General features: G+C 48.5%; 1 protein-coding gene across 1 annotated transcript; it reads right to left on the bottom strand.

Annotated features, from left to right (window-relative positions):
* Positions 1-7,191: 7,191 nt before the first annotated feature.
* TTR (transthyretin) lies at positions 7,192-14,933 on the bottom strand. The gene is made up of 4 exons (XM_038766710.1): positions 14,855-14,933; positions 13,834-13,970; positions 9,576-9,711; positions 7,192-7,433 (listed from the first exon to the last, which is right to left on the bottom strand). The coding sequence occupies exons 1-4, from the start codon at positions 14,921-14,923 to the stop codon at positions 7,326-7,328; spliced, it is 450 nt and encodes a 149-aa protein (XP_038622638.1). The 5' UTR covers positions 14,924-14,933; the 3' UTR covers positions 7,192-7,325.
* Positions 14,934-21,993: the final 7,060 nt, after the last annotated feature.

Below are 21,993 nucleotides of genomic sequence, written 5' to 3'. Positions count from 1 at the left end.
TCTGGCCCTGGGTTATCCAGAGTCCCCCAAGACTGGGGAGGTGTAGCTGAGCGCCAAGTCACCCCTGAAAGGACAGCAGATGATAAAGATGATATTCAGAAATGGAGGTGCAGAGGTATCCAAGAGGGCAAGGCACTTGTGTGACCTACTGGGGGTTAATGGGCCATATCTGAGCCCCCTCTAAAACCCTCCATAACTGAGGGGAGGAAGGCCTAAATTTGCCTCTATTCTCTGGGGCCCTTCAGATGATCCTTAGCACAGGTTGGACCCTTTGGGGCTGCTTAAGCCAAAGAACCGCCAGACTTAACCCAAGACGACACTCTGAGATATGGGAGAGTGGAAGCATCGCTTCTGAGAAGCAGCGTGGCTCAGTGGAAAAAGCATGGGCTTGGTTGGGAGTCCACCACTTGTCAGCTGTGTGACTTTGGGCAAGTCGCTTAACTTCTCTGTGCCTCAGTGGCCTCATCTGTCAGATGGGGATTAAGACTGAGCCCCATGTGGGACAACTTGATTACCTTGTATCTCCCCCAGCGCTTAGAGCAGTGCTCGGTGCTTACCAAATGCCACAATTATTATTATTCTGCTTGGATAAAGTCAAAAATGGCTTGCTTCCGAGGCTAGAAGCTTTAGGTTTTAGTGCCCGTGGGCAAAGGGGCTGGTGGTGACGGTGGCCGTACCGTGGTCTTGGGAGTCAGGGAGCGCCTGAATAGGGCAAAGGTGGGCCTCACCAGGCACAAAGGGATTCCCAAGGGAAGGATCTGGGGGAGCCGGGAGGCAGGGGCAACTCCTCCATTGATGCTTTGGCAACCTCCTAGGGCTGGATGAAGTCGTCCCTGCACCAAGGAAATAGAAAGCAGTGCCCTGAGATTGAGTGGACTTGAAAAATCCTCTGGAGGAGGAATATAGGTAGGTGCCTTCTGGCTCTGGATTTCTCTGTTCTCTGTAAATATATTTACTCACGTAACTGCCTCCCCTCTCTTCCCCCTCCTCCCACCAAATCGCCTCTCCCCGATTTTTGAGCCGGATGTAAAAGATTAGTTTTCATACCACAAAATTGTCAGCGGTGAGAGCGGCACACGCCTGGTAAGGAGGAGAGTCAGAGTGCAACACAACAGAGATTGGCTTGTGCTGGGAGATGGTGAATTTCTTCATGGAGATGGGCGCATTCATAGAGGAGGAAGAGGTAAGGGGTTCATTCACTGAGGACACATTTTGTGCAACATTTGAGGGTCCGTTGATCTCTTTGCAAGAATGATAGTAATGAAAAAACTCAAAAATTCCTGTGGAGGACAATTACCTCCGTGAAGGGCTTTATGGAAAATAATATGAAATCCACTGGGGCTAAAAGCCATTAACTTGTAACAGTGTCGCTGTCTTACCCTATTTCCAGGCTCCATTGTAGAGCTCTTTTAACACCGGCCTCCCAGAAAAATATGGTTTTTACTGGGTGCCTTCTTTCCAAATGCTTCATTCTGAGAAACAGTGAACAAATAGGAACCAGAGGGTTACTGCTCTTGTCATCTATAGGGAATGTGGACCGAGATACTTCCTGAGAAGGAGCCCCCAAGCCTAGGTGAAGGGGTTTTGAGTGTCTTCCCTTCTAATAAGGCTGTTTTATCAAACGACAAATGATTTGCTTGTATAGGACTTGACTTTGTACAAGTGTATTTCTCTCGTGCTCTATTCCTGTTGTTTCCTGCTGGCTCCTTCAGAGCTTCCTGTCCCATTCTGGAATTCACCCCCTTGAAGAGATACTAGACGAAGAGTGATGGAGGAAATCAAGGCGATAGGAAGAAATGGGGATTAGGTGGGACAAACGGGGTGGCTGTCGGTTTCACTTTTTTATCGGGTGGTTGGTTTTTCTCTGGCCAGGTCCCACCTGGTACTGATTCAGAACTTTTACATCCCTAGTGCTGGAATTCGATGGGCCTGGGAAGGAAATGTAAAGGTTGTGGAGCCGGTAAGTCGGGGGTGGGAGGCGGGGACAGCGTACTCTTGGACTCCATAATCAGTGAACTTCCTCAGCATGAAGTGTGTGATGTCATCACGTTAAACCGTTTGCCCGACCTAATGTGTGACATCACATGTGTCTTCATGTCCGGTGTTCTTAAGGGTTGTCAGTGATCCCCACTGGGGGAAATGTGGCCTGGAGATGGAGTGGAAGGGAGAAAGCAGGTACAAAATGGGGTGGGCCAGAGGGAGGGATTTTTTTTTTTTTTAGTAGTGTGACCTAGTGGAATGAGCACAGCCCTGAGACTCTTGGAGGACTATGTAATAATAATAATTATAGTAATGGCATTTATTAAATGCTTACTATGTGCAAAGCACTGTTCTAAGCGCTGGAGAGGTTACAAGGTGATCAGGTTGTCCCACGGGGGGCTCACAGTCTTAATCCCCATTTTCCAGATGAGGTAACTGAGGCACAGAGAAGTTAAGTGACTTGCCCAAGGTCACACAGCTGACAATTGGCAGAGACGGGATTTGAACCCATGAGCTCTGACTCCAAAATCCGTGCTCTTTCCACTGAGCCACACTGCTTCTCCTTTATTAAGCATTTACTATGTGCCCAGGATTTTTCTAAATGCTGGGGTAGTTATAAAGTAATCAGGTTGTCCCACGTGGGGCTCACAGTTTTAATCCCCAGTTTACAGATGAGGTAACCGAGGCACAGAGAAGTTGAGTGACTTGGCCAACGTCACACAGTAGACAAGTGGCGGAGCCGGGATTAGAACCCACGTCCTCTAACTCCCAAGCATGGGCTCTTGCCACTAAGCCACGCTGCTTCTGTAATATATAGAATTGCTCTGGCATTTGTTTAAGTGCTTATGTGCCAAGCATTGTATTAAGTACATATCTATTGTACATATTGTACGTATCTATTCTATTTATTTTATTTTGTTAGTATGTTTGGTTTTGTTCTCTGTCTCCCCCGTTTTGGACTGTGAGCCCACTGTTGGGTAGGGACTGTCTCTATGTGTTGCCAATTTGTACTTCCCAAGCGCTTGGTACAGTGCTCTGCACATAGTAAGCGCTCAATAAATATGATTGATGATGATTGATGATGATTAAGTGCTGGGATAGATACAAGATAGATGCAGACCACATGGGGCTCATGTTCTAAGTAGGAGGGAGCATAGGTATTGAATCCCCATTTTGCTCTTGAGGAAACTGAGCCATAGAAAGATGACTTGCCCGAGGTCACACAGCAGGTCAGTGGAGCAGTCAGGATTAGAACCCAGGTCCTCTGACCCCCAGGCCCAAGTTCTTTCCACTAGTTCACAGCTACTTCATATTTATATGTGCAATATCACCTTGGCAAAAAAAAATGTTCTTCCAATATGAGATTTTAGAATTTATTAAATGACAATTTATGACTGACACAAAGCCGCAATGGTTGTTGTTCAAGTATGACATTTGGCTTGCTGAGTGCAATTTTGTGTAGAATAACGGAACTTCCACATACTTCCAATGCAATAAAAAAATCACAATTTGTCGCGGTTTTGAAAGGCGAGAGGAGATTTTAAAAATGCATTAGCATCTTTCGTAATTGGAGTAAGTGGCATTCTTTCAGTAACAGTTTGGAAGGCTCTCCAGGGTTGCATCAGAAGGGCCTTCATCCGCCAGCACCATTTTCTGGAAGCCGGTCATCTTATTTCCATTTTGCCGATGGGGAATGCAGACCCCCCCACGAAGTGACTTTCCCCAAGCTTTGTTCATTTAGGAGGTGGCTTCGATTTGTGGCTTCGCCGGGGCCTTTCGTGTATCTGGCTGTTTGCAGATTTTTTTTGCGGTATTACTTTTTGTCCAAGAAGCCGGATCTCAGTGGTTTCTGATCACTCACGGAATTCCTGTCACTGGAAGGGACTGTGCTTCCAGAGTTTAGCTCTCTGTGTCTTCATATCCAGACGTGTTCAGCCATGGAAATATGGAAACCAAAGTGTAAAGGTAGAGCTGAGCTTAATTGAGATTCTACTGAAATCCTATGTGCACACAAACATACACATAAATGCACACATGTGCACACACACACATGTTTTTAGCATTTGGGCAACGACACGTAGCCCCAGTTATCCCTTTCCCCCACCTCTCCTTCTCTCCCTCTCAATAGCAGAGGTCAGGAGGGAGCCCCAGGAGCTGGCCAGGGGGGAGAGTGGTCACTGATAGCACCAGTCGACCTGTAAACTGCAAGTGAATATTATGATGATGATGGTATTTATTAAGCACTTACCATGTAACAAGCACTGTACCAAGTGCTGGGGTAAAGAAAAGATAATCATATCATGTGTGTGTGGTAACTTTTATTATTGAATCGATTAAGCACTTGCTATATGCCAAGCACTATTCTAAATATTGGGGCAGATACAAGTTAAGCAGGTCGGACACAGTCCCTGTCCCACATGGACTCACAGTCTAAGGAGGATGGAGAACAGTCAGCGAATTCCCATTTTACAGATGAGGAAACTGAGGCATAAGGAAGCTGTGACTTGCCCAGGATCACACAGCCGGCATCTGGCAGAGCCGGGATTGGAACCTAGGTCTTCTGATTCCCAAGTCTGTGGCTCATGGCATCGTAAGGACTAGAGAAGGAAATTCCCAGAATGTGGTATGTGTGGATGTATGTATTTCTTGGGGAGAGGGGGGACCCCTGAACCCCACCCTTGCTCCAGAGTCATTGCACAGGGCTGGGAGCCAGAAGGACCAGGGTTCTAATCCCACCTCTGCCACATTCTGGGTGACCTTGGATAAGTCACTTCACTTCTCTGTGCCCCAGTTACCTCATCTGTAAAATGGGGATTAAGAGTGTGAGCCCCACATGGGGCAGGGACCAGGTCCAACCATATCAACTTGTTTCATTTTTGCCCCATGGTTAGAACGTGAGTGTTTTCAGGCACAAGAAGTTTAATCTGTTTAATTAGAACAGTGCTTTGCACATAGTAAGCACTTAACAAGTACCATAATAATAATTATTATTGTTTTCCCAGGTCCCTTGAACATGGGTACCCAATGTGAGCCACGAGACTCGGCAGCAGTAATGGAGCGTACTTCTCCCGTATATATTGCAGAGTGTCTACCAACTCTGTTATATTTTACTCTCCCAAGCTCTTAATACATCACAGACTCTGTCGAGCGTCTTCGCAGTGCCTGTCATGCTGTAGGCAACCATTTTAGGAGAAGGGGTGAACTTTGCTCCTCTAAAACTGCAGCCATATCTGTCTCTTCCTTGCTCATTCCTGGCCCAATTGGAACAGGCTAGACAGACTTAGATCGTGAAAGTCAGTGAGAAGTATCAAGGGGGACATTGAGAGAGGCTGGTTTCTGTGAACAGAAGAGAATGTCTAATAAATCAGGGAAAAAGGAGACGTCCTATTTGGAGTTCCCATCATCTGGATATATCATCATCATCATCATCATCAATCGTATTTATTGAGCCCTTACTGTGTGCAGAGCACTGTACTAAGCGCTTGGGAAGTACAAGTTGGCAACATATAGAGACAGTCCCTACCCAACAGTGGGCTCACAGTCTAGAAGGGGGAGACAGAGAACAAAACCAAATACTAACAAAATTAAATAGAATAGATGATTTCCCAGAGTTCTGTTGTTTGGGAATGAAGCTCACAACGAAGACTGTGCAGATTAAAATTCTTGTGCCTGAAAACACTCACGTTCTAACCATGGGGCAAAAACAAAACTAGTTACCAGATCCACAGTCCCCATCTTATTGAACAGCTCCCCCAGTTTAATGCCCATTTCTGTCTTGGTTCCTGAATGCCTTCTCCAAAGACAGGCTTTTAGTTCAGATTGCGCCTCTGAAGCAGGGAGCGTGTCTATTATATTGTTATATTTTACTCTCTCCCAAGTGTTCAGTACAGTGCTCTGCAAACAGTAAGCAGTCAATAAATCCAGTTGATAGATTGAAGCTTCTTGTGGTAATACCTGCATGGTTTGGAACTTTGGATAGATTTAATGTGCTTGATTCCATTCTTTTGCACTGGAACAGGTGGACAGTTTATCCCATCCTGGGGCCCTCTGGGTTTGTGATCTAAAATGCTGTCTACACTCTCCTCAGGTCTCTCACCGGGGTCCTCTGCACGGTATATAGTCAGTGATGACTGTAAGCTAGTGGTGGGCAGGGAATGTCTCTACCAGCTCTGTTATACTCTACTCTCCCAAGTGCTCTGCACACAGTAAGTGCTCAATAAATACCACTGATTGATTGGTGGGCCCCTGGCTTGGGGGAGGCAGGAAATAGTCTCCTCACAAGGGACCATTTCCTCTATTGGTCACCTGTCTTTTCTTAGTCGTGGGATGGGATTGCTGGGGGGCGGAGCTGGGGAGGTGGCCCTGCTATGGATCTAGATCTGAATTCTCAGGGTCCCAGCAGGATACCAAGGGCAAGGTGGGGGAATTCTGTTACTTTGGGAGATTGTGGAGACACCCCAAACCTCTGCCAGATTGGTGAGGAATCCAAGCTATGGAGACCAACTGGGAGCTGGAAACGGGGGCCCAATCTCTGGGGGCAGAAGGCAAGATTTCCGATTTGGGATGCTGGAGGTTCCTCGGATTCTGTACTACCTCACAGTGAGGGAATAAAGCTGCCACCCTCCCCTACCCCCAACTTGTTTCCTCAGATTGGGCATGAGGTCAGTGGGCACCCCAGTAGATATGATCTTGTGGAGATGTAGGTGATGCAACTGTGGGTATTCCAATCAATCAATCAATCAATGGTATTTGAGTTTTATTATGGGCAGAGCACTGTACTAAGCGCTTGGGAGAGTACGGTCCAATAGAGTTGGTGGACACGTTCCCTGCCCACGTGGAGCTTACAGTCTAGAGTGTACCTAGTGGGTTACTCTGCTATCTTCTCCAGGCATTCACATGGCTCCGGAGAAATAAGAGAGGATCGGGACCTCTGGAAAAGAGAATGTGTCAGAAACCTTTCCTGAAGAGTGGTGCAAAGTGTAAGTATTCCAAACACCCATCCCGGGGCAAAAGTGAAGTGTTGAAGTTGGTACAACAGGGACTGACCATTTTCCTGCTGCCCCTAGAAACTCCGGGTTTTTGGCTAAAATCAATTCTGGTGATTTCCATTTCATCCCAGACCCACCAGGGAAAGTTATGCTTTTTCCTTCCCTGGTCCAGGATCTTCTGAGCATCCCCGCTCCGGCACATTAATCACATTAGCAGCGGGGATGAGAAGTGCATGTGTGGGAATATTTATTGACGTGGCCAGAGTTCCCAATGCAGTTTATAAAGCGGAGATGCTACTTTAGTGAAAACGGAACGGCATGAACTGCGTGGAGTCCGAGGAAACGGGTGACGTCCATCTACTCTTTCGGGTCACTGACTACCGCCGTGGTGGAAAAAGAGAAGGGGCTGATGAGGGTGGCGATAGTGACATGGCGGTGTCCAGAGTCTTTGGTGGAGAACCACACCTAGGAGAGAAAGCATCCTGAGGTAAGTTTCCAACCCAACACTGTATGCTAACCCGGCAGATTATGTAGTTTGCAGAATTGATTCTAAGTTTACATTAAGGCTCCTCATTCGTTGGCCCCTTCGAGCGACAACATGGCCCGGTATGAAGAGCCCTGTTGTCTGGAAGTCTGAGGATGTGGGCTGTAGCCCCCGCTTGAGCCCACTGGCCTGCTGTGTTCCCGCAGGAAAAGCACTTCACAGAGAAGCAGTGTGGCCTAGTGGAAAGAGCACAGGCCGGAGAGTCAGAGGATGACCTGGGTTCTAATCCCAGCTGTGCCACTTACCCCCTGGGTGCCCTTGGGCAAGTCATTTAACTTTCCTGTGCCTCAGTTCCCTCATCTGCAGAAGGATTCAATACCTGTTCTCCCTCTTAGACCGTAAGCCCAATACGGGACCTGATTATCTTGTATCTACCGCAGTATTTGGTACAGCACTTGGCATATAGTAAGTGTTTAACAAACCCCATTATTATCTATTATTATCATTATTACTCCACCTTCCTGTGCTTTAGTTTCTTCGTGCTTAACAAATGCCATTATTATTATTATTATTATTACTATCACCTTGTACCCCCCAGCGCTTAGAACGGTGCCTTGCACATAGTAAGCGCTTAACAAATGCCATTATTATTATTATTATTATTATTATTCATCTGATAAATGGAAATAAGACCCGACTCCCTCACCGGTTTGTGGTGAGATTAAACTGAGATGAGCATGCAAAAGTTCTTTGGAAGGATGAAAGTGCTCTAGTAACTAATTCAAAGTGGTATCATTATTATCATTATTGAAGAAAAATAAGCCTTTTCATTGCATTTTTCATTTGCTCCCATCCTGCTTATCTGGAAGAATTAAGTCTGGAGTATGGGCCAGCCAGCATTCTAATAACATGAGTCACTGTCTAATATGGAGACTTAAAGAAGTCTGCAGATGTAGCTGATCCTAAACCAGGAAAATGATGGAGGATGGACGCGAAGGCCTTTGAGAATTTAGGGGAGGTCTCGCTAAAGTGGAGTCTGGAATTTCAGACCTGAAAAGTCCTCACATTAGGAAAGCAGTGTGGCTAGTGGAAAGCACATGGGCCAGAGAGTTAGAGGAGCAGGACCTACCGCAGGTTGTTGCCAACTTGTACTTCCCAAGCACTTAGTACAGTGCTCTGCACACAGTAAGCGCTCCATAAATACGATTGATTGATTGGTTCTAATCCCAGGTTTCTCACTTGACTGCTGTGTGGCTTTGGTCAAGTCACTTGACTTTTCTGTCCCTGTTTTCTCACTGCAAAATGGGGATTAAAGTGTTCTTCCCCTATCAATGGTATTCACTGAGTGCTTTCTGTTTGCAGAGCACTGTAATAATAATAATAATTACGGTATTTTGTTAAGCGCTTACTGTGTGCCAAGCAGTGTTCTAAGCGCTGGGGTTGAAATGAGGTAATCAGGTTGGACAGAGTCCCTGTCCCAGATGGGGTTCAGTCTTAATCCCCATTTTACAGATGAGGAGACTGAAGCACAGGGAAGTTAAGTGATTTGCCCAAGGTCAAACAGCAGACAAGTGGAGCGGGGATTAGAACCCACATCCTCTGACTCCCAAGCCTGTGCTCTTGCCACTAGGCCATGCTGCTTCTCTAGTTCCCACCTGTGTATTCTCTCCCAGCGCTTAGTACAGTGCTCGACACACAATAAGCACCTAGTGATACCTTGGGCAAGCCACCTAACTTCTCTGTGCCTGTTACCTCATCTTTCAAATGGGGATTAAGACTGTGAGCCCCACATGGGACAACCCGATTTACCCTATATCTACCCCAGTGCTTAGTACAGTCTTGGCACACAGTAAGCGCTTAACACATCCCATCATTGTTATTATTATTACTATAATTACTGCTGCAGGATTGACTAAGATCCTCTGGCTAACTGCATCTGACTTGGCCTGAATAGCGGTTGTTTTCCGGTTTTGTTCCCTCATCCATTGCTCAGGAGCCCAGGCTCCGTGGTGCGGGGGCTGTCCCCCTGGGACAGCTGTTAGTGTACGTGTGTGCGGTCCGACGCTCCGGGCGTTCGGGAAATCCAAAAGCCATCCATCCAAAGCCAAGTCTGGCCTACTCACGTCTGCCTTCTCATGGAAAGGAGAGAGGCCCAGGGCCTTCCAGTAGGATTTGGTGTCAAATTCCACTCTGTACACGCCCTCGACAAACTTCTCGTCCGTGGTCAGCTCGTGGATCTCTCCGAATTCACTGGTTTTCCTGGAAGATTAACCAGAGCCAATAGAGTGGGGTTTCCGGTTGGGTAAAGGAGGCTGAGCCGAAGCGTCCAGAAGGGGAAACCGAGGGCCTCGCTCACGGCGGTAGCGGGAGAGGCCCAGCCGCACCCAAGACTCTGGGGATGCTCTGACGTCCGGAGTTTCCACCCTCTAGACTAGAAAGACCACTCCCAAATCCCTCGCTGAGAAGTAGAGTGGCCTAATGGAAGAGCACAGGTCTGGGAGTGAGAGGACCTGGGTTCTAATCCCGGTTCTGCCACTTACCTGTGTGGGACCGTGGGCAAGTCACTTCTAATTGCCACAGTTTTCTCATCCTTAGAATGGGGGCTTAAATCTCTTTCCTTCCTCCTACTTGGACTCTGAGACCACTGTGGGACCTGATTATCTTGTATTTACCCCCCAGTGCTTGACATATAGTACCAAGTAACAGTGCAGTAAGCCCTTAAGGGGTACCACAATTATGATATCAATCAATCAATCGATCGTATTTATTGAGCGCTTACTGTGTGCAGAGCACCGTAGTAAGCGCTTGGGAAGTCCAAGTTGGCAACATATAGAGACAGTCCCTACCCAACAGCGGGCTCACAGTCTGAAAGGGGGAGACGGAGAACAAAACCAAACATACTAACAAAATATCCCAGCAGCTGAACGTGAATATCCCAGCAAATCAATCAATCAGCAGTATTTTGTCAGTGTTTACTGTGCACAGTACACTGTAGTAAACACTAGGGAGAATACAGTCCAACAGAGTTGGGAGGCATGTTCCCTGCCCACAAGGAGCTTATGGCCTAAATTCACCACTATGTCCATTGACCCCCAGTGATGATAGCAAAGCCTAAGTGTTCACGGGCCCTGAATATGCCAGGCCTCTCTCTGCCCCTGAGTATGGGAGAAATAACTGCTGGGGGAAAGAGGGGTAGGTCCCACTCCCGGACTGCCTGGCAGGAAATCTGATTGTTTTGCAAAGTTATTTCTTGCACCTAGAATCCCCAAGGATTCAGATATCAGGATTCTGCTGCTTAAGATCCCAACTGCTTCAAAGCCTATCCCTTGAGTGCCAGCGCTTAGAACAGTGCTTTGCACATAGCGCTTAACAAATACCATAATAATAATAATAATTATTATTATTAATAATAATAATGATGGCATTTGTTAAGCGCTTACTATGTGCAGAGCACTGTTCTAAGAGCTGGGGTGGATACAAGGTGATCAAGTTGTCCCACGCGGGGCTCACAATCTTCATCCCCATTTTACAGATGAGGGAACTGAGGCCTAGAGAAGTTAAGTGACTTGCCTAAGATCACACAGCAGACATGTGGCGGAGGCGGGATACGAACCCATGACCTCTGACTCCAAAGCCCGGGCTCTTTTCCACTGAGCCACACTGCTTCTCATTATTGAGGGGTCTTCCCTTGATTTTGGTCTCTGTGTCATTTGGGTGCAACCTATACACTGAGAAGCAGCGTGGCTCAGTGGAAAGAGCCCGGGCTTTGGAGTCAGAGGTCGTGGGTTCGAATCCCAGCTCCGCCACAAGTCTGCTGTGTGACCTTGGGCAAGTCACTTCACTTCTCTGAGCCTCAGGTCCCTCATCTGTAAAAATGGGGATTAAGACTGTGAGCCCTACGTGGGACAACTTGATCCCATTGTATCCCCCCCAGCGCTTAGAACAGTGCTTTGCACATAGTAAGCGCTTAACAAATGCCATCATTATTATTTACACAAACAGGTGTTTCCAATTTGAAGACTGGACTAGTTAGCTCCTATTTAAGGGCATGATGCCCCAAATGGATAAATAACCATTTACTGGATGGTAAAAAGGATTGTTTCACTTTTATACCATGGTATCTTGTGGGTGGAACAGCCTGCTAAGAAATGCAGGTGCTCGGCACGTAAGTGCTCAATAAATACTAGTTATTTATTGATTGACTGCTAAACTTTGGTGGTTGGGGGGGTGATTTTAAAGGAACCCAAAAGACATGATTTAAGTGTTTTGGTTTTTTTGTCTGAGCAACTCCCCGGGAATCTCTAGGGTAACTTCTAACCCTCCTGGTACCCGAGAGACGGATCAGATGTTGTGTTGTACACAGCGGTGTTTCAGGAAGACAGTGGCTGTGTCTGTACTATTTAGAATCTTGTTCACGCCGATGAAAGCTACCTCCTTAGCCAGATATTGCTAAGGCTATTTATTACGAGTAACTTTTGTCACCAATCAGCATGGGATGCTAAAGCTGAATTTTTCGGAATGGTTTGGTTTTTGGGTGAATATAGTGGCCCTGGAGACTGTTTGTTGAGGTTGTGATTACTGGACTTGTCCCTTCCCACAGCCTGCCTGGGCTCACGTACTGACGCCGAATTGGCTAGAGCCTGTGCTGGGCCAGTTTCAGATATTCCGTTGGGATTTTACCAGTCAGGACCTCAGGAGAATTAGTAAAGGATTGCCGGGAAAGCAGTTTTGAGGAGTTTCCTGGAGTTTTGAATGTCATCTGGGGTTGGGAGAAAGTGTCAGCAAATATCCCTGTTGGTACCCCATAGTTCTCCCTATGGTTCACACTTTTCCAGTGCTTAGAACAGTGCTTGGCACATGGTAGGGCTTAACAAATACCATTATTCTTATTATTCTCCCTTTGACAGCAAGTTCTCATTTTGATCCTACCTGGCCTGAGCCTCAAGCGGTGCCCAAGGTCCAAAAGGGATTTAGACTCTGACTCTCCCTCTCTCTCTCTCTCTCTCTCTCTCTCTCTCTCCCCCCCCCCCCCCCCCACCAGCGGAGCAGTGTGGCCTAATGGAGTGAGCAAGGGCCTGGGTTCTAATCCCAGATCTGTCACTTGCCTCCTGTGTGACCTTGGACAAGTCACTTAACTTCTTGTGCTTCCATTTTCTCATCTGTAAAATGGAGATTCAATACCTAATCTCCCTCTCCCTTAGACTCTGAGTACTAAGTGCTCAGTAAGTAGAGCTGTTATTATTGTTGTTGGTAGAATCTTTGTTCAATTTGGGTTGAAGCATCCTCCGTGAACTGTTTCCAGCAAGTGGAGGCACAGTACTAGTCCAATTGCTTTAACAGAACAGAGTCAGAGAACATGGGGTAATCTGTCCGCATCTTCCCACTTGTCCTGCACCTTCTTTCCGTTCCTTAGCCCTTCATTTTTCACATTCTTTCATTCTATCAATCATATTTTTTGAGTGCTTACTGTGTGCAGAGCACTGTATTAAGTGCTTGGAAAGTACAATTCGGCAACAAATAGAGACAAGCCCTACCCAACAATGGGATCACAGTCCCTTCCTTTCCTCAAAGGAAGATTTCAGGTAGACTTTAAGGCTGTATCTGTCCTGACCTGGCTGGGTGACTCCCTGAGCTGCTAATCTCTCACCCAGTCCTACGCTCACTCAGCAGGCTCAGTCATCTCGAACTCCAGATTTACTAGGGGAAACAGCCTGAAGAATAGCCAGTCCACCAATGGTATTTATTGAATGTTTGCTTTGTGCCGAGCACTGTATTAATTGTTATCTGTTAAGCATTTACTAAGTATGTATTGAACACTGGGCTAAGCGCTGGGGTATATACAGGTTAATCAGGTCGGGCAAAGTCCCTGTCCGATGTGGGGCTCACAGTCTAGGTAGGAGGGAGGACAGGTATTGAATCCCCATTTTACAGATGAGGAAAGTGAGTCACTGAGAAGTTAGGTGACTTGCCCAAGGTGACACAGCGGGCAAGTGGCAGAGCTGGAATTAGAACCCAGATTCTCTGTCTCCTAGGCCCGTTCTCTTTCCACTAGGCCACACTTAGGAGAGAACAATGCAGTTGGTAAACACAATCCCTGCACTCAAGATGCTTATAGTTTGGGTGGAAAAAAACAAAGTTGCAATTACAAAGTGAAACTACATCTTTGCTCTTGTCTTTGCTGCCCAGCTGCTGAATCTGGTTAAAAGATAGTGAGTTTTCCACTTGCTAGGGTGGGCTGCCCCTCTCTAGGGGCTGAATTATAGGGTTTGACTGTCTCGGCCAGGTCATCCCCGGGCTATTTTAGAGGGAGACTTGGGTGGGGAGGTGAAAGCACATCCCCAGAAAGTCGGCCAACTCCCACCTGGATCGTGGGCGACTTACCCTGAGGCAAACAGCTCCCAGCTCTCATCCGCTGCCTGTTTAAAGACTTTGACGGCCACGTTGGAGGACGGGCTCCCCCTGACTGCGTCGAGGACCTTTACCATCAGCGGGCACTTGGAATCCACAGAGCTGTGAACCTTAGGGGAACAAGAACAGGTTGCTGGAAACATCAGGAGGCTCAGTTACCCCGTCCCAGGCCCAGCACCCTACTACCCGCTTCGTGGACTATACCAATGATTGACCTCAGGTACCTGCCGTCTCCCAGCACCCGGCCAGTACTGAGAGAGAAGGTGATCGAAACACAAGCAAGTCAAGTAGGCTGGTGGAAAAGAACTCTATCCTCTTAGGTAGAATCCCTGAATGGGCAAGGTTGGGATGAGTTATAGAGTGGCAAGCTGGGAAATTGCTGCCTCCCCAAATGCCCCTTCTGTTGGTTTTTATCAGATCGGCAGACAACTTTTCATCCCTAGAGTAGTTTTGGGGGTAAAAGTGAGACTCCTAGGGCTCAGTGGGACCGCGAGAGGCTCCAAGTGTGGGGCCGCAGAAGCCAGTCGATGGCAGGTGCAGATTGGCTAGGACTAATGGATGCTAATCAAGGGCTCCTGGCCCTTTTCCGCGACTTTTAACCCCAGACCCGCAGCTGAACGTGACCCCTATGCTCTAACTTAGGGAAAGGGAAAGGTCCCTGGAAAACAACCCTGGACCAAGTAGTGTGGGGAGACTGGCGTTTCCACCAGGGGATTGATGGAATTTGTTTCCACCACGCCAGGGAGGGGCTGAGCTCAAACGAAGGGGTTGGGACTCCCTCCCGCCGTCTCGAGCCTCCCTCTCTCAGACCTGGGACTGAGGGGCCGTTCTTTAGGGGCCCGCGAGTGGCCGCAGGGCCATCCGAAGGCTCCAAAGGCCTCTGTCCGACCCATTGAAACCAAAGCCCGGCTCGGCCCCTTCCAGCATTCCGGCTGGATCTGGCAAACCCTCGACCGCCACTTCCGAGATCCCTCTTTCAGTCGCAAAAACTCACCACAGGTGTTGCCTCCGAGGCAAAAACCAGCGCAGCTAAGCATGCGAGAACTACCGAGGGAAAAGCCATCCTTCCGCTAAGTTACGCGTCTCTGGGTAGCAACTCTCAGCTGAGGAGGCCGGGCTTTTATACCCAGTTCCTCCAAAGTAAGCTGCTTATCGATGCCATATGACTCAAAAATCTGCTGATGCCGATTATTTACTTAGACAACAGAAAGCGAATAAGTAACCCACGCAAACGTGAACCTTGTCTGCAGAATTGAGACCAGCAGAACATCCCCTCTATGAAATATTATTAGCGGTTCATTTGCCTCAGCGAATCACCGGGAGTAAAAGCTCTCATTTTCCCGGCTTCGTCGTATTCCCGGTCATCCCGAGTATGGTCGAATCACTTATGGTCAGCTCCCTGGTGTGTTTCTAATTTTTCCCTCCCTCTAATTTAGCGGTTGCCGAAGAAGTGTTTCCCCTGGAGCAAAAGTGCTTGGCCCACCGTGCTAAAATGTGACCCGCTAGGATATCATGTCACCTGGGAGTGGCTGTTTATGAGGCGGCAGAGATGCTTGGCAATTCCATTCACTCGATCAATAGTATTTATTAAGTGCTGACCCTGGGTGGAGCATTGTGCTAGGCAAGGGGAGAGTAAAATAGAGGTGGTAGATTAAACACTGTTATCTGTTGAATAAAGCACGGCCCGGGAATCAGAGGATTTGGGTTCTAGTCTGAGCTCTACCATTTGCCCATTGTGTGAGCTTGGGCAAGTCATTTGTCTCGTCAGTGCCTGAGTTTTCTCAAATGGGTGTCTCAATTTCTTGTCAAATGGCGATTAAATTCAGTCCTCCCTCCTCCTTAGACTGTGAACCTCCTCGTGGGACAGAAACGGTGGTCGGATTGGATCATATCTCCCCCGGTGCTTAGCACAGCGCTTGGCATGGTAAGCACTTAACAAATACCACTAATAATAATTGTTTTCTTTATTATTATCGTACACAATCCCTACCCCCAAGGATCTTATAATCTAGTGGATTGTAAATGTAGGAAGGTTTGTTTGAGCCCACCGCAATAAATCTGCGTGACCTCCCTTCGCCCTGTCAGCATTTTTGGTTGCCAGGCTGCAGTTCCTAGGGATGACTATGTCACTGTGGGCTGCAGAGGGGTCACTGGGAAGGCTTAACAGGTGTGAGGGTTGGAACTAGCCACTTCACTGCGCTGCAGGGATTAGTCCAGACCCTCGTGTCTCCTCTGACCTGCTCCATCCTGGCTGCTCCTCAATAAGCCAGTTGATTATTCTAGCAAGCAACGGTGTTTTCTGAGTGCTTACCGCGTGCAGAGCGTGGTACTGTTTGGGGAAAATACGATTCATCGGAGCGGGCAGAGGTGTTTCGGTCAGAACCAGGGGTTCTGAGATTGGGTCGTACTTGAACAGTTCAGAAAGCCCCAATGGTGGACAGAGGCTACGGAAGCAAAGCCGGAGCCGGAGGCTGCTGCTGGGATGACAGGGTTAATGGGAGGGGGTCCCGGGCCCTGGGCAGAGACTTCAGAAACCTCAGTTTCTGAGAGACAATGTGGCCTAGTGGTAAGAGCACCGGTCTCAGAGTGAGGGGGCCTGCATTCCAATCCGGGCTCTGCCACTTGCCTGCTGCGTGTCCTTAAGAGGATCATTTTACTTCTCTGGGCCTCAGTTTCTTCAGCTATAAAATGGGGATTCAATACTTGCCCCCTCCCCGCCCCACTTAGACTGTGAGCCATCTGTGGAAAAGGGACTATATCTGAGATGATTATTGTGTATTTAGCAAATAATAATAATGGCATTTATTAAGCGCTTACTATGTGCAAAGCACTGTTCTAGGCGCTGGGAGGCTACAAGGTAATCAGGTTGTCCCATGGGGGGCTCACACTCTTAACCCCCATTTTCCAGATGAGGTAACTGAGGCACAGAGAAGTTAAGTGACTTGCCCAAAGTCACACAGCTGACAAGTGGCGGAGCCGGGATTTGAACCCATGACCTCTGACTCCAAAGCCCACTTTCCACTGAGCCACGCTGCTTCTCTAATACTGCTATTATTATCGTTATACTAGTAACGTTATACTAGTAACTAGTACTAGTTATCGGTATACTGGTAACTAGTAACTAGTATCGTTATACTAGTAATTATATTATTATCGTTATTACTAGTAATGTTATTGCTCCTGGGAGGCTCTGAGAAAGGTGTGGAGTAGTGAGGTGTGCTTGGCCTAGGGAGCGAAGCTAAAATTTCAGCTTCAGTGTGTTTTATTGGTTGAGCCATCAGCCATGGTCCTTCCAAATATAGAAAGAGGAGTGTTGGCTGAGAGGTCCCCTACTTCCGCACCCTTTAATTTGGCTGGAAGTCAGGGAAAGGGCTGGCTTTGCCAGACCAACGGCACCCCGATGCCTCTGGCTAAAGGGACTGTATTTCTTTGTGCCAGAAGCTGCAGGCTGCCATAGAAACCGGCTTTCACTGACCCAAACCCCTAAGCTGCAGGGTTACTGGTTACAGGCCAAGGATCTACTTCAGTGGAGGGTGCTCTGACTGGTTCAGGAGGTTTTCAGAACCTCCCTCTGACCGTGGCCCGCTCTCCCAACATCCCTGCAGGTTTTCCGGCCTCTCTCCTGTGCCCTGGGCTCAACCCCAAGTAGGTGCTGGGAGGCTACAAGGTAATCAGGTTGTCCCATGGGGGGCTCACAATCTTAACCCCCATTTTCCAGATGAGGTACCTGAGGCACAGAGAAGTTAAGTGAGTTGCCCAAAGTCGCACAGCTGACAAGTGGCGGGGCGGAGATTTGAACCCATGACCTCTGACTCCAAAGCCCGTCCACTTTCCACTGAGCCACGCTGCTTCTCTAATACTGCTATTATTATCGTTATTACTAGTAATGGTCCTGGTGACGTTGGGGGGCTGGGGCAGGGGTGGATGGAGAGAAGCAGCACGGCCCAGTGGATAGAGCACAGGCCTGAGAGTCAGAAGGACCGGGGTTCTAATACTGGCTCCATCGCTTTCCTGCCGGATGATCTTGGGCAAGTCACTTAACTTCTCTGTGCCTCAGTTCCCTCATCTGTAAAGTGGGGGTTAAGACTGTGACCCATGTGGGACATAGACTGCGTCCAGCCTGATTAGCTTAGGTCTTCTCCAGGTCTTAGTAACGTGCCTGGCACATTGCAAATGCTTAACAAAAACCATTTAAAAAAAAGGATGGTGACAGAAAAGGGAGGGAGTCTCCTAGAAGGAGAGATCTTATTCCCTCCTGCTCTCCTTCATCTCTCCCTGGAGTTCTACTGCTGCCGCCTGCCCACAGGTCACGGCAGCAGGAGCATGTCTATGACTGTGGGGGTCCTGGGGAGGAGGGGGGCTCCACTTTTTCCTGGTGTTTCCACTTCTCTTGTTGCCTACTCTCTGCCTGGGGCAGTGGGGAAGCCGAGTAGGTGGTCTGATGTTGGCAGAGGAAGGGGGTGGTTGCTCAATAATAATCATAATGATGGCATTTGTTAAGCGCTTACTATGTGCAGAGCACTGTTCTAAGCGCTGGGGGTAGGTACAAGGTGATCAAGTTGTCCCACATGGGGCTCACGGTCTTAATCCCCATTTTACAGATATTTCCCTTGTACATATCTATCCTATTTATTTTATTTTGTTAGTATGTTTGGTTTTGTTCTCTGTCTCCCCCTTTTAGACTGTGAGCCCACTGTTGGGTAGGGACTGTCTCTCTATGTTGCCAATTTGTACTTCCCAAGCGCTTAGTACAGTGCTCTGCACATAGTAAGCGCTCAATAAATACGATTGATGATGATGATGATAAGGCAACTGAGGCTCAGAGAAGTTAAGTGACTTGCCCAAGGTCACACAGCAGACATGCGGCGGAGCCGGGATTCGAACCCATGACCTCTGACTCCAAAGCCTGTGCTCTTCTCCACTGAGCCACGCTGCTCCTCTGCTCAAGACAGGGGTCACCCTCCCTGCGGGGGCAATGGTGCTGGTGGCAACAGCAGAATGGGGGGCAGGACCCGAATGGGGGGCGGGCAGAAGTAGAGTTCCATAAATTGGCAACAACGCATTCAAACCTCCATCTTCATGGGTGGTCCCCCACCCCCGCCCCCATCCGCCGGTGGGGGCCGGTCAGGGACAAGAATTTGCCGATTTATAAGGGGTTTAACGCTCAGCGTACCAGCGCCGACCCAGGTGGAGTCCAGGCTGTAAAAGGAGTTAAATACTGACTTATTGCTTGCAAGGATTTAGCCCCTTAGGAATTCCCGGTGGTACCCATTCGTTTGAGTAAGCCTTCACTTTGAACAGTTTAAACTCCAAGGTCACCAGGCAAACAGTGCCGATTCCTCCGGGGCAGGGGCCGTGTGGAACACAACAAAAAAACTTCTGTTCTTCTTTCAGGCCAGCGGGCTAATCCTCCCATCTAGACAAGTGAGGCCGTAGAAAAGGAAATTAATTTTCCTCTAACTTTAATTGAATCACACCTAGCTGCAGCTGGCCTCGACCCTCCCACTTAATACCGGGAATCTCCCGTGAGCCGGTCCTGGTGGGGCGGGCGACACAACTGCCAGTTTAGCGGAGAGTTTTCCACAGTGGTTGGTGGGAACCGAAATCCAGGCTGGAAATGGCAGATCTTTTCAGCAAGGGCCTTGACGCTCATCCTTGTACCTAACCGGTCCCAGGGACCTGGGCTCTGATGCTTTTAGACTGTGAGCCCACTGTTGGGTAGGGACTGTCTCTATATGTTGCCAATTTGTACTTCCCAAGCGCTTAGTACAGTGCTCTGCACATAGTAAGCGCTCAATAAATACGATTGATGATGATGATGATGATATTTAGAATTCTACCCAGCCAGTTCCAGGGAACTCTAGGAACTAATTTACGGTCTCCGGCCTTTATGAAGGAGTTATCTGTCAGTTTAGAAGGCAGTTTATCCCAAGGACGCCGAGCGTGAAGCAAGTTTTTTTTTTTTTTGATGGCATTTATTAAGCGCTTACTATGTGCAAAGCACTGTTCTAACCGTCGGGGAGGGTACAAGGTGATCAGGTTGTCCCACTGGGGGCTCGCATTTAATCCCCGTTTTCCAGATAAGGTAACCGAGGCACAGAGAAGTTAAGTGACCTGTCCAAAGTCACACCGCTGACAAGTGGCGGAGCCGGGATTTGAACCCGTGACCTCTGACTCCAGAGCCCGGTCTCTTTCCACTGAGCCACGCTGCTTCTCAAGTACAGAGAATCATGAGAAACAGCATGGCCTAGTGGATAGAGCATGGGCCTGGAATTCAGAAGGTCCTGGGTTCTAATCCCGGCCCTGCCGTTTGTCTGCTTTGTGAGCCTGGGCAAGTCCCTTCACCTCTCTGCGCCTTAGTTTCCTCATCTGTATAATGTGGATTAATATTGTGAGCCTCATGTGGGACATGGACTGTGTCCACCCTGATTAGCTTCTATCTACCCCAGCACTTAGTACTATGCCTGGCACATAGTAAGCATTTAACGAATGAGAAGCAGTATTGCCTAGTGGATAGAGCACAGGCCTGAGAGTAGCAAGGACCTGGGTTCTAATCCCGGCTCTGCCACTTGTCTGCTGTGTGACCTTGGGCAAATCACTTGACTTCTCAGTTCCTCGTTTACCTCATCTGTAAAATGGGGATTAAGACCGTGAACCCCATGTAGGACAGGGACTGTGTCCAACCTGATTAACTTATCTACCCCAATCTTAGTACAGTGCCTAGGACATAGTAAAGCACTTAACAAATACCATTTAAAAAACCACAAAAAAAAGAGTCGGGGGAACGGAGCCCAGCAGATGTGGCATGAGGGGGCTGCCTCCCCTTTCCCAGTTTTGTTCAGGGATCGGAGCTCTTTCCCTTGGAGAGGAGCTAGGCTCCAGTTCTGTTTCTAGACGGTAGAACGGGACTAATTGCCCCACTAACTAAGCCACATTGAGATTAGTGACTCATGATTCCCCTCATTGCGAGTGCCGATCCTGGGACAGGCTGGTTGCTCACAACTCCCGCCCATATTGACTGCGGATTCAGTAAAGGAACGATCCCAGCCGTTGATCTTCTCAGTCCAGGTGTGCCCTTTGCCCGGGCGTCTGCCATTTCACGTAGCAAGTTGCTGAGCTATCCTTTAGCCCCGTGGGTCAGTTGCAAACCCATTTCATATCACCCCTTACTACGGAGGTGGACACTACCAGGCTGCCGGGTAGAGGCAGAACATTAGTATGTAGGGAGCTGCACATTTCTTTTGGTGAGAGATCCATGATGGATTCGTAGAGGGAAAGTTAGAGACCAAAAGCTCCTCCCTGAGGGTGTAAACTTCTTATGGGCAAGGAGAGGGTGGTCTCACACTTCTCTTGTACTTCCCCGAGTGCTTAGTGCGGGGCATGGTCCCCAGTGGGTACTTACTAAGTAGCTTTACTACTACAGTAAGTCCATGACAGATTAGAGATGTTGGATGGCCCATGCGGAGAAGGCCGGGAGGGTGCCACTGATGCCACGTTGGAGATGGAATCCGTGGTTGGCTGGACTATTGATCCGATCCAATGTGCCATTGCTTCTGCCCTTACGGATGATTGTTCAGCCATCCCGCCAACTCCCTGGGGCACTGCCCCCATCACCCTCTGCGGCTTGGCAGGGAGGCTGTAGTCCTTGGCTTGGTCTACTCACCGGGGCAAGTTTTGTCGTCTGAAGAAGCCCACACAAAAGAACAGAGCAAAGTGGAGGAAATGTTTCTGCCACCTCCCGTTAGGACGGGACATGCCTCGTAATAGTTATTTTGTGTGTCTCCCCTTTTGTCAAATGCTCATTTGTCAGAAGTCGGATCCTATCAGGAAAACTACACCCTTTGGCCCCGACACCTGCTTTCCTACGGATGAGCTTGGCAGCCCTTCCCACGTTTCTTTGCATAGGTCATTCAAATAGGATGTTATTTTCAGACTGTAGTGAGGACCGGGGCTCCTGCCACTACGCACTCACTCCCAGAACAGAGAGCCCTAGCTGCCGAAGGCTCCTAGCAGCCAAAATTGGGGCTCCTCCAAACTTTTCTCTCAATCCCCTCCAGGCTCTGAGGCTGCTCCGGTCTGTTTCCGGATCCTTGTCTGAAGATTTCCACCAATCTAGAGAGGTGGGTGGCTCGC

Source organism: Tachyglossus aculeatus, chromosome 25 (assembly GCF_015852505.1).
Source record: "Tachyglossus aculeatus isolate mTacAcu1 chromosome 25, mTacAcu1.pri, whole genome shotgun sequence".
In the NCBI taxonomy this organism is placed as follows: Eukaryota; Metazoa; Chordata; class Mammalia; order Monotremata; family Tachyglossidae; genus Tachyglossus; species Tachyglossus aculeatus.
The sequence above is the reverse complement of the archived record's forward strand: the minus strand, read 5'-3'. Positions and strand labels throughout refer to the sequence as shown.